This window comes from Rhinopithecus roxellana, chromosome 7 (assembly GCF_007565055.1).
Source record: "Rhinopithecus roxellana isolate Shanxi Qingling chromosome 7, ASM756505v1, whole genome shotgun sequence".
Taxonomy (NCBI): domain Eukaryota; kingdom Metazoa; phylum Chordata; class Mammalia; order Primates; family Cercopithecidae; genus Rhinopithecus; species Rhinopithecus roxellana.
In genome coordinates this window covers 3,307,175-3,319,784 of record NC_044555.1, presented here as the reverse complement: position 1 = coordinate 3,319,784, position 12,610 = coordinate 3,307,175, and the positions used below count along the sequence as shown (strand labels likewise).

The 12,610-nt window shown below is 32.7% G+C and overlaps 1 protein-coding gene across 3 annotated transcripts in view; it reads left to right on the top strand.

Moving 5' to 3' along the window:
* DMD (dystrophin) overlaps nt 1–12,610 on the top strand; it is a 2,245,117-nt gene that overhangs the window by 895,151 nt on the left and 1,337,356 nt on the right. For all 3 annotated transcript variants that reach the window (XM_030933724.1, XM_030933725.1, XM_030933726.1), the window contains 2 exons: nt 284–412; nt 2,048–2,218. In XM_030933724.1, coding sequence (XP_030789584.1) covers nt 284–412; nt 2,048–2,218 — 300 coding nt within the window. The remainder of the gene's footprint in view (nt 1–283; nt 413–2,047; nt 2,219–12,610) is intronic.

The following is a 12,610-nucleotide window of genomic DNA, read 5'->3' as shown; positions in this document are numbered from 1 at the left end:
CACCCTTCTCTGTCACGAGAAAAATATATATAAGTGACCAGTGATAATTTTGTGTTTGAAAATTTCTCAAGTCCACATATATGCTGGCTCTTAATTCAATATCTATAACAAATATTTTAATATATTTTATTTATATTTCAGCAATATTCTATATAAAAATGCCACTTAAAACTAATCTGAATGAAACTGTATTGTTGTCTTTTAAAAATTTTAGAACATAGGAAAAATTCTTTAAGAATATTGTCTAACCAATAATGCCATGGTATATCTCTGTACAATTAAGGAATACCAGAAACACATGGAAACTTTTGACCAGAATGTGGACCATATCACAAAGTGGATCATTCAGGCTGACACACTTTTGGATGAATCAGAGAAAAAGAAACCCCAGCAAAAAGAAGACGTGCTAAAGGTAGCAAATAAAATATGAAAAGTAACGTTCAAATTGTACAACAATTACTTCAATCGTGTTTGTCCTAAAAGATACTAAGGACGTCTTAATAAGAGTAAAACAATCCTTTCTTCCTTCTTTTATCTTTCCCTTTTTCCTTTCTTCCCCCTTTGAATGGAAATTAATGATTTTGAAGAGTTCTGTAATCTGGGTATTTGTCATATCCATCACTCAGTTAATTATACCCAATGTAAACTCCATTCAGAAGGAGATTCCAAGATTTATTTTGAAATCATATTGCAAATTTCTGCCTATGTCAATGGTGGTACTACATTCTTGTGTCTAACACAAAGAACAATCTGACACCATCATTCATTCAGCCTATCTGAATCAACACCTGAAATCCAATCAGCTGTTTTGTTTTTTTTTTTTGGCCTGAGCCATATCCAAATCTTGGTAATTAGTCTTAATGTTGGGCTTATGTAAAACTGAGGTTTTCATTTTTCACTACATGTAAACAAGGCTTTGGGTTCTTTGTTTTAGTATCAAAACTGATTGTTAGGAAGCCCTGTCTTCTTTTTCAAGGGCAACTTAATCATCTTTTGTTTAAAAAATGATTCTGATAAAAGGGTATGAGAGGTATAATATGCACATATACCTTATTGATACTACATTGTTTCTGTTTGATGATGTCTCCTTTCCCAAGTAAATAGGTAGAGTTGAATTTTAACAGCTCTCTTTTAAATAAATTTTTGTATTTTGTTTTGCTGAAATGTTTGATAAATTTATTGATTAGTTGTTTACTATTTAAAGAAAACTCAAAAAAGATGTTTCTTTCTATGCAGTTCATTTTTATGCCTCTGATATTTTCATATTTTTCCACAGATTACAATATATTTTAATGAAAAACTATAAATGCATTCCAGGTTATCCCCAAAACACATTTATGCTATTGTGTGAAGCTTATTTTGATGTGGATCTGTATTGTGCTCTTCATTGTCCCTTGATATATAGTCAGAGATGTCATCTTATGGTGAAATTCCTTCAAAGCTTTTTGAATAATAGGGTCTGAGTTATTTAACTTACAACGTCTGTGACCCGGCAGGTCAGGAAGAACATTCCTCAGTACCTCTGTATGTGACACAAAATTTGTGTGTGTTAGAAAATCACATTTTTTCTTATGACACTCAATGTAATAAACAGAGAGGAACTTGAAAGTACCAGGAAGGAATAGAAAAGTGTTCTTCAGCTACCTGCCCTCCTGAGCACATACTTAGTTTATTCCACAACTATTAAATTCAGTAACGATATAATAAAATAAGACTAAATAGAATACATTATGATAGTTGCAAAACATAAGAAAACATCCCTGTCCTTCCTCAGACTAAATAAACGTTTTAAATAGACATGCATCAAACTTAAGGGCAGTGATCTATTTTTCTGAAATCACATGTATTTTCATTTTACTTCTGTTTTATGGAAATCGTGGTTTTATCTCCCTTTCTATTTTCTGCATGTGCTTGCTCTCATTTTCTTACTTTCTCTCTCTCTCTTTCTCACTCTCTCTGGCTCACTCGCTCTGTTTCACTCTCTATTTCTATCTTGACTTTCATTAATTACTAACTTCAAGTCCTATCTCTTGCTCATGGAATATAGCGTTTAAAGGCAGAACTGAATGACATACGCCCAAAAGTGGACTCTACACGTGACCAAGCAGCAAACTTGATGGCAAACCGCGGTGACCACTGCAGGAAATTAGTAGAGCCCCAAATCTCAGAGCTCAACCATCGATTTGCAGCCATTTCCCACAGAATTAAGACTGGAAAGGTAGGAAGATCTACTCCAAGGTGGAAACTAGTGCTAAATGATGTCTTGCGAAGGTTGTGCAGTACTCTCAAAGGGGCGAGTAGACCCCATAGCAAGGTTTTCAAAAGGAAAGTGAAGGCCAAAATGTATTTAAGGAAATTTTACCACTGACTATAATGGGAGATAAAACCGTCTCTCTCTCTCTCTCTCTGTCTCTCTGTCTGTCTGTCTCTCTCTCTCTGTCTCTGTCTCTCTCTCTTTCATGTTTTTCTGCACAGATATTCTAGAACTGCATTCTACACTGCAGTTTACATACGTACTTTCAGGGGTCACCTACAGAAAAAAACAACAAATAGCATGCTGAAGGCCAAAACAATAAATAAATAAAACCAAAAGCACACAAGTCATCCATCAAAAGAAAGCCCTACCTATAGATTTTGCCAAAAGCACTACTGATACAATATTGCTTGCATGTCATGTGGATCAAACATCCAAAATGAGGCCTTGTATATCTTCTGCATGATCTAGGGTGTTTGTACCTCTTTACTGATTGTGCAAGTGTGTATATTTAACTTGCTTTTGCTAGTTGCAGACACTGTGACAGAATTCATAAGGCTATAATGAAATGATCAAGCCATGAAAACAAATCATTGCAAAGCTTATATATCCTGATTTTTGTAATTTTATATGCCTATTTATATACTGTTTAAGAAGAACCAGGGAATATGGAACTTTTGCATGATAGACTTTATATTTGTATGATTTGATGAAGACAAAGTCTTATTTAGTAAGTAGTTTGCAAAAATGTATAAATACAGTGTTAAAGAATTTCAACTCTTTGGGAAGATTTGAAATGCAAGTAATTACCTAGAAATTTATGTACTGTAGTTTGATATATTTTTAATATATGTGATATGCTTTCAAATATAAAAAGTTATAAAATCAATATATGTATTTAGGTGTATAGATAATTGTTAGAAATAATCTGAAATGAGAAAACATTGGAGTATTTATGAGAAAATATGTAATATGTCAGGTAAGTGTTGATTCCTGGAAAAATAGAAGAACATGTTCAAAAAATATTTTGATAGATATAAGCAACCAGTAATAGCATGGTTTCACAATTGCTACACTTTCTAAAGCATTACAGTGTATCATCATGTTATATAATAGTACATATTTAAAGCAGTTTTCAAAATAAATGAAATGTGATACGATAAATTCTAAGTAGTTTAGTTTATGTGCATGAGACACAGTTACCCTTCAAAATTCGCCTTCCCAAACTAAAAAGTTGTTAGTTTACCTTAGTTCATTGCAAATTATTTTTAATAGTTAACTACTTAGTTCTCTTCCACTCTCTCTCTCTCTCCATACATAGAGACCTTATACGGTTGACTTTTAAAAGGCTATATTCTCTGCATATGGAGATAGACAGCACGAGAGAACTAAGTAGTTAACTGTCACAAATATATATATTTGAGTCAGTCATTATCACCTGCAAAAAAATGTGACAGGCTCTTAAAATTGATCAGAGTATAGTTTTGAAAGAATTTACTGTTACTTACAAAGACAATTGTTTTTTATTTCTGAAGATATCAGTGGCTTATGTAATAACTAAATAATCAATTGAACTTTATTTCAATCATTAAAAAATGATACAACTTCATTACTAAGATGTAGACACACACATGCACATTTTAATAAATCACTAAGCTATAGAATATTTAAGAGAAAACAAGGTATTATCTTTGGATAAATTGTGTTACAAGATTGTGATTCACAGGTATTAAAAAATGGGTAGCATTTGCTCTCCACCATAGACGTGACAGACCCAGCCAATACAAGTTTGTGACCAAGACAAGTTTGTGAGTTTTCATTTCACATTCTGCATGAATTTGTAAGTATACTTTTGGAAATCATGCATAAAGTGAGCCACTCGATGTACTTATTTCATTTTCCCTACCAGCGCAAGGCATAAGAAATTTCAAATGAATATTCATTTATTATTATTATTATTTTCTGAGGTGGAGACTCTGTTGCCCAGGCTGGAGTGCAGTGGCATAACCTCAGCTCACTGCAACCTCTGCCTTCTGGGATCAAATGATTCTCCTGCCTCAGCGTCCCAAGTAGCTGGGATTACAGGCAGGCGACACGACACCTGGGTAATTTTTGTAGTTTTAGTAGAGATGGGGTTTCACCATGTTGGCCAGGCTGGTCTCAAACTCCTGACCTCAAGTGATCCACCCGCCTCAGCCTCCCAAAGTGCTGGGATTACAAGCATGAACCACTGTGCCCGGCCCAATATTTTCAATTATGTATTAATTAACAAAATAATCACATGTGTACTTTTCAAAGTATTCTTTTTTGTCTAAATTAGTTAAAGGCAACTGAGTGTAATACTGACCCCATTTTAGGGTTCTGAAGAGATAATTATGCTCTATTATCATGATGAAATGAAAAACACAGGAATAAAGCATATGTGACACTTTGCTTAAATATTCATTGCATCAGCTAATGGAATTGAGCTTCCATTGTGCTAGAGATTGTGGTGAGAAGATACAAGGGTGTAAAGATCCTTGCTTAAGAAATATATGTTTACAAACAGAAACGAATACTTAGTATAATCATAAAATATCGTTAACACTAATTCATCTTCATGAGGATGTTCAAATAATGGTGAGATAATCTCAGCAGAGAGAACAATAGATTTAGAAGGTGGTAATCTCAGCAGAGAAAACAATGGATATAGAAGATTGCATTTTAGGCCTTTTTCAGTAGTAGGCAGAACATGTAATTTCTCTGCATATCCATTTCATTGTTTGTAAGATGAGGAAGTTAAAATAGATTAACAATTTTTAAAAGCAAAACTATCGTGCCCAAAATACTATTAGTTAAAATAAAATATTATTAAATTTAAATAATATTTAATATTAAAATAATATTTAAAATAAAATTAATAAATTGGAAAATAATAGTTACTAGATGGGGGGAATATCTGCCATTTTCTCTTTCTCCTTCCTATAACTGAATTCAGGAAGTTTAAGTTATGCTCATAGAACATGGTTTTAAATTTCTAGATTAGATTAGTTCATAAATTCCTGCTTGTTCTAAAATTTGACTATTCAGTAATCTTTTGTTGATGACAATAAGTCATTTAAAACATTTAATGTCTTGTGTGTGTTTACTTTTAGAGTAGAGAAGTGCTGAAAGTGCTGGAATTTTTAGGGGGTAGCCTTTGATCTCAAAATCAAGCTTCTTTATAGTAGGGGTTATACAGATAATATTAGGTTAGAATATGACCTTTTTTTTTTTTTTTTTTTTTTTTTTTTTTGAGACGGAGTCTCGCTCTGTCGCCCAGGTTGGAGTGCAGTGGCGTGATCTCAGCTCACTGCAAGCTCCGCCTCCCGGGTTTACGCCATTCTCCTGCCTCAGCCTGCCGAGTAGCTGGGACTACAAACGCCCGCCACCTCGCCTGGCTACTTTTTTGTATTTTTTAGTAGAGACGGGGTTTCACCGTATTAGCCAGGATGGTCTCGATCTCTTGACCTCGTGATTCGCCCGTCTCGGCCTCCCAAAGGGCTGGGATTACAGGCTTGAGCCACCGCGCCCGGCCAGAATGTGACTTTTTTATGGTTGAGTCTATGTCTGAGTTTCATGGAAGAGTAACCTGGAAGAAAAAACTATGGTGATAAAAATTATAATAAAGTAGATTGGGATTGAACACGAGTAGATCATAGACTCATTGTAATGACTAATTTCAGTATAACCTTTAGAACGTAACTATAAAGGGCCGTTGAATAGAGAAATAACTTACCCTGAAAATTCACTGACATTAGATTTACCATTTGGTGAAGAATACAAAGGTATACTCCCTTGTCTCCTGCAAGGACTGTTCATGACAAGGAATTCCAAAGCCCAGAAAGCAATGAATGAAGGGATCCTCAGTTCAGATTGGCTGAGGACTTGATTGTCCAAGTGCAACTCTCTGTAATGTTAATTTTGGCCCTCAATGAGGAGCATTATGGTGCGAGCAAAAATTACTTAACTTGAAGCCACAAGACCTGCTTTGAGTACTAGCTGAACACATTACTACTTGGTGATTTTGAATTTGCCCCTTTACCTCTCAGAGCCTCATTTCTAGCTACAAAATTAGGGAGATGATGCCTGTTTTATTTTAATCTAAAGATTGTAATGAGGATCAAATGATGTAATATATGTAAAAACATATATTTAAAATCTATTAATCAGTGTATAGATATGAAATGGTTAAAAATAATATCAATAGTTATTTCCATCGTTATGTATATTAGACTTGAATTGCCAAATTTGGAGGGTTGAGACAAAAACTGACGGAAAAAAATGAAAGAATAGCTGATTTCCCATGGTCTCTGCTGTAATCGACTGGAGTCAGAAAATCATGTCTTTGCTATTTTCATGGCAAGGACCAGCCTTAAAGATAATCAGGTGGATGAATTTAAGATGTACTAGGGAGTTCTGTTTGTCCCAAATACGCCCCTTAAAATACATAAAGATGCTGCTTATTTCCATTTTATCGAGGTTACCTAAGAGTATCTGATGACTTTGAAAAAAGCGTATTTTTTCCTCATCTATGTGAAATCGATGTGAGGAAATGGCAGTTTTATTGGGGAGGATCAGAATTATAACAGTGAATCAGAGATAGTATTAGAACCCTGAGTAAAACTGATAAAATCAATGAGGTGAGACTCCTTGTCTCAACTGTCTCTGTTTTAGGGCATCTGAGCACAGTGGCATGGCTGAGGGCAAGGGGATACCATCAGAAAAATAAGCTGATAGGAGACAGAAGTATAGGAAGGGGCATGGGAAGACAAAAATAAACTGATTAGTTTTTCAGATTGATTATGACAGTTGTACCCCTTTCCATTCCTCTAGAAGTCAAGTTGGAGAAAGGGAGTCAGCAATTTGGGAGTGAGGCTAGTTGAGCTATGTCTAAAAGCACTAATGAGAGAAGACTTGAGAAAAGGGATTAATCAGGATGAATTCTCACTAACCATATATTATTTTCTGATAACAGTGTTTACTAGTGTGGGGGATCTATTGCTAGGTAAGATACGATGGATTCAAGGAGCTTACTGTTTAATGGTAGGGCAAGATGTGTTCATGGATACTAGATTGAGAGCGAGTGCCTGGTAAGTGAATTTAGCAGCCACTCCAGCAACACAGAGGAGGTAACAATTCAGCATAAACCTATGAGACCCAAGAAGATAATAAACTCAAAAGTGACTCAGAATTTAACTCTGAGTAGGAAAGCCTGCATATAAATTCCAATAATAGGCCTGGTGTGGTGGCTCACGCTTGTAATCCCAACACTTTGGGAGGCCAAGGCAGGCAGATCAGGAGTTCAGGACCAAAGTGGCCAACATGGCAAAATCCCCTCTCTACTAAAAATACAAAAATAGCCGGGCGTGGTGGTGGGTGCCTTGTAATCCCTGCTACTCGGGAGGCTGAGGAGGGAAATTGCTTGAACCCAGGAGACGGAGGTTGCAGTGAGCTGAGATCACGACACTGCACCCCAGCCTGGCCGACAGAGTGAGACTCCATCTCAAAAATAAAAAAAAAATAAATTTCAATAATAAAATATGCATCAAGTTATATTTTTATTGTTGTAATACTTAGCTGCAGAATAATTTTGACTAAACAAACTTTAGGTATGTCCTATTAATAAAGGCAATTATTTTACTTGTTATAAAATACTATGTAATTTATACATAAAATTTGTTTAGATTGTATTTTTCTAGAGATTTAGATATACTTCACTGTTCTAAGGAGCTGAAATGTTAAATTATTTATTCTGAAATTGGTACTAACCAGAAAAAAGTGAACTTATTTTCTCTCTGACTTTCATCCTTTACTAAGACTTATTTGGTATAGGATATATGTAGCATATGTTCTTTAATTTCCATATGGGCCTTGAAAATCACTATTCATGTAGCATGAAATTAGTATGAAATTTGGACAATTGAGCATCAAATAAATATTCATTGTTTAATTGCTGTAATAATTATAAATTATCAAGTTTTCTTTTTTACTTCCAATCAGTGTCAGAAGATATAAAAGTAATCATTCTTTGGATGAGAGAGTTTCATGAGTTTATAGGAGGCTATGAGAGAGTCAGTGACTTTCCCATGTAATGTAGAATATATCAAGTAAAAGAAACACATGATTGGGCCTAATCTGTCTTAAAATATGGTTCTATATATGGAAAATAGTTAAACAGTAATTTAATTATTTTGGCTCTCCTAAACTTCAGTGGGAAATAAATGATGCATTTTATAAATATGATCTAGAAGGTCAAATGAAGATTTATTGGATTGAAAAATTTTAACTAAAGCTTAATTTTCTGTAGTCAGATTTGTCAATCCAAATATATTGATATTTCACAATCTCTTATAACTTAACACCTTCTATGATGGAAAATAATATTGTTTGTTAATTGGCACAGTATTCTTGCTATATATAGTCTTTTACTTTTTTAATTTTTGTAGGTTGGCACAGTATTCTTATATATATTCTTTTAATTTAATTTTTTAAATTTTTGTAGGTACATTGTAGGTATATAAATATTCATTTTAGTACAATTTTCTATAAAAATAGATGAAAACTGAGGTGAAGACTTGTAAATATTGCATAATTTGTAGAGTATTAAATATGTAATATTTACAGCTAATATCTTCAGGTAATAGTAACAGATCACTGTTTCAAACTATATAATATCTGCAAATTTTATTTTACTACCATGAATAAGAAAAATATGAACCTAACAACATAATTTTTATGCTAGCCTATTTTTCCACATGTGTAATTGGTTATCTGTATAACAAGGTTAATTCCATTGAAACTTTGCGAATAAATCCCTTTGGTAATCATGTAAAATATTTTTAAAGTAGATGTGTAATTGAATTTGGTGAGCAGTGTCATTTGATAAAATTATCTGGGTCTTGTTAGCATAACATTTGAAATAATTAAAGCTATTTGGTGAATCTTGATTGTTCTCCTTTGGTAAAGGAAAATTAATCCCCTGATCAATGTCAGTAGATGAAAAGCAATTTTGCTTTGTACCAGAGACTTTCAGATATTTATAGGAGGTTATGAGAGAGTCAGTGAGTTGCCCAAGTTCTCACAGTTAGACAGTCTGGTTAGAAAATATTAGATCTCAGTCCATCGCTTTGTCCACTTCAGTATACTGACTCAGCATAGTTTACTGCCTCTATGTCATCAAATATTATTTGTTGGTCTACTATGCGTTAGTGTGAACATACTCAGTTTCACTGCAAATACAGTGATTTTGTTACACTTTTTGTATTAAAAATGAGAACAACAAAAGTTGGCAGGGAGGAAGAAATGGAAGAAGGAAGGGGGAATGGAAGAAATAGGAAAACAACCTAAGTAAATCAAAAGAAAGTTTAAAATACAAAATTGCTTAAAGTGTTATGTTTTTCCTTTTTATTTATCTCCCCTATATATTTTAGAGTTAAATGTTTTCCTCTTTTAATTCATTTCCTACTCCAAAAACTCATGTAATTGTGAAATAGATAACTATTCTAAGTTAAACTTTATAAAAGGTAGACAGTAGGCAGTAGGTTCTTGACCCATGAATATATTTTGCATCCAATTTTAAAATGTGCAAGCATGAAATTAATCTCATCAATACAAAATCAGTTGAAATCTACTGGGCAATATCCTCTAATTAGCCTCACAAATTAGTCACATTTTCACATTTTTATCACCAAAGCGTTAAAGGTAGACCAGTACTTTATCTTTTCTCAAAAGAATGCAATCAATGAAGTGTCACTATTTGGAGTCAATTTATTTAATCTTAAAAATAATATTTCTTACATTTTCTTGTAGTCTGCTCTAATAACTTTAAAATAATAGAATAAATAAGTTTATAAACCATATTTTAAATAAACTTTCTTCTAATAGATGTAGTATCTTTCCAATACTTTTATATATTTTTGTAAGTTCTTTTCCTCTGCAGATAGAATGATGTGAAATAACTCTTCATATCATATCAGTAGTCTGTCTTTTCTGTACTATAGGGTGTTGCTTGTCCTTGAAATTTTTCATGTTGGTTTCCATGAATTCTTATTTTTCTATATCAATATTGTAATGATAAATAAATTTTCAAAGCTGCAGAATGGAAAAAGGACACTGATGGATTTGAAGCAATTTTAAACCAGTCTGTAGCACTTGGATTATTTATTTTCAATTTAGGTTTTAGTGTGATTTGAATATAGTGGTAACTTATCATGATTATTAAGAGTCCATAGTCCAGATTAACAAATGTTTACTTGCTGTCTGTGTAAACACAGTCATTATTATGCTAGTGTATCTATGCATGCCAAAGTAATATTTAACCAAGGAAAGCTTCCATTTTAAAACTAATAAAGTGTATCTGAGTAATTTTGAATGCTTTCAATTTACAATGAATCAGTTTGTAATTGATCTTGCTTTTCTTCAGTCTGTTATTCTTTGTTAACTTGTTATAAAAGTCAGCTTTAATGCCAAAACTTCAACAGAGCCTTAAATTTCATTAATCCTTAAGTAATCCAACAAAGCACAATTAATAGTTGTTAAGCAATTTGAAACATTAAAAAATCAAGGAAAACAAAGTGTTGTCTTTCTCAGTTTCTCTGTCTCTTCTTTATGTGTCCATTGACCCATTTATTATACTTCCCTGTGTTCTAATTTATATGTATTTTGTATGACTGCACAGTCATGCTAAAGCTCTTAAAAGGTAAGTAAAAAATCAAAGTGTCCAGAACCTATGCTGGTATATACTGTCTCATACAATATTATAACTTTTGTTTGATCATTTTCTATATAACTAAAACCTATTTTGTGTGCACTGTCTAACATTGTGTGATTTAATTGTGATTCTAGTTATTTTGTGGTCATCTATTTCCTTTAAAGTCAGTAGAAGTAACTTACCCAATAATTAAGATGATTTATCAGCCATTGCTTTCAACTCTTTTAGACAATTTATCATAATTCTGAATTGAAAAGCAGGCATGATATACTTTGTGTTTTAAAATTTGGTGACTCAAGAATGAGCTGTTAAATTATAAATGCTCTCTTATTATATATTTCCTTTATAAAGTTGCATAAGAATTCCAAGTTACAAAGACAGTAAAGACCAAGGAATGACATGTAAAATTTTAATTGGGTGGGAAAGTGTTTCCTATTTTAGAACGGGCATAACCTAATGCTGAACTAGTAAACTCTTAAGAAAAGCAATGAATTATTTTTCAACGCTTTGTGTCCAAAGACTATTAATCATATGGCTGTCAAATGGCTGGTGCTATCCTGCCAATAACATAGCTAAAATAATTGGTTTGATAAACTTATTTTGGTTATAAAATTGGTCACTGGTTAATTAAATATAGGTAGTTCTAAAACTACTGATTGATATAATAAGCACCTTTTTCTGTATAAAATAAAAGGCAGTGTTTTCACTGGAAAGTAGAGTAGTATAAGACATATTGCCAACTTTAAGGATGGAAAATTTATTTAGAGAGACAAGGCATATATCTTTGAAAGCCAAATAGTGTTATATTAATGTCTATAAGAAAGTAGTGCAACACAAACTAAGATACATATAAATGAGAAAAGAAACTCCTGAAATAACGGGTCAATCCCACTCCCATAATTTTTCCTATACCCCGAGGACTGCCTGAAAATTTCACTCAGAAAACATAATGCAAGATAATAAGACTGATACTGTAAGAATAATCCACATTCACCACAAGTTATAAACAAAACATCACTATTTTATTCGTAGTAATTATGAGCTATTAGTTCTTTTCAATGTTATAATGGTTAATAAATCTCTAGACTGCCCAATAAGGTGGTCACGAACCACATGTGGCCACTGAGCTTTAGAAATTTGGTTACTCCAAGTTAAGATGTATAAATAAGTGTAAAATATGTGTGGGTTTCGAAGACAATATAAAAAAGTGTGAAATATTCATATTTTTATATTGATTATGAGTTTATATGATAATTTGGACATCTCAGTGAAATAAAATTAAAATTAATTTTATCCCTTTTTTATTTTTACTATGGCAACTAGAATATTTAAAATTACATGTATATGGCTTGTATTATATTTCTGTTGAGCTGCACTACTATAAAAGTTCTACTTGAATTTAGAGACAATAACTTACTGTAAGGTTATAAAATTTTAAGAAAGTATCTGTGTGAAAAGGATTTTGTTCCTAAAATGTGACTGAATGCATCATTATCTAGTCTCTGCTTACAAACATTTAGCATTACTTTAAAATCAGTGTGTTTTTAAAAAATTGCAATCCTAATCAGATGTTCTTATATAAGCCTAAAATTTAGGTTCCAAATAATTTTTGCCCACTGATTTTA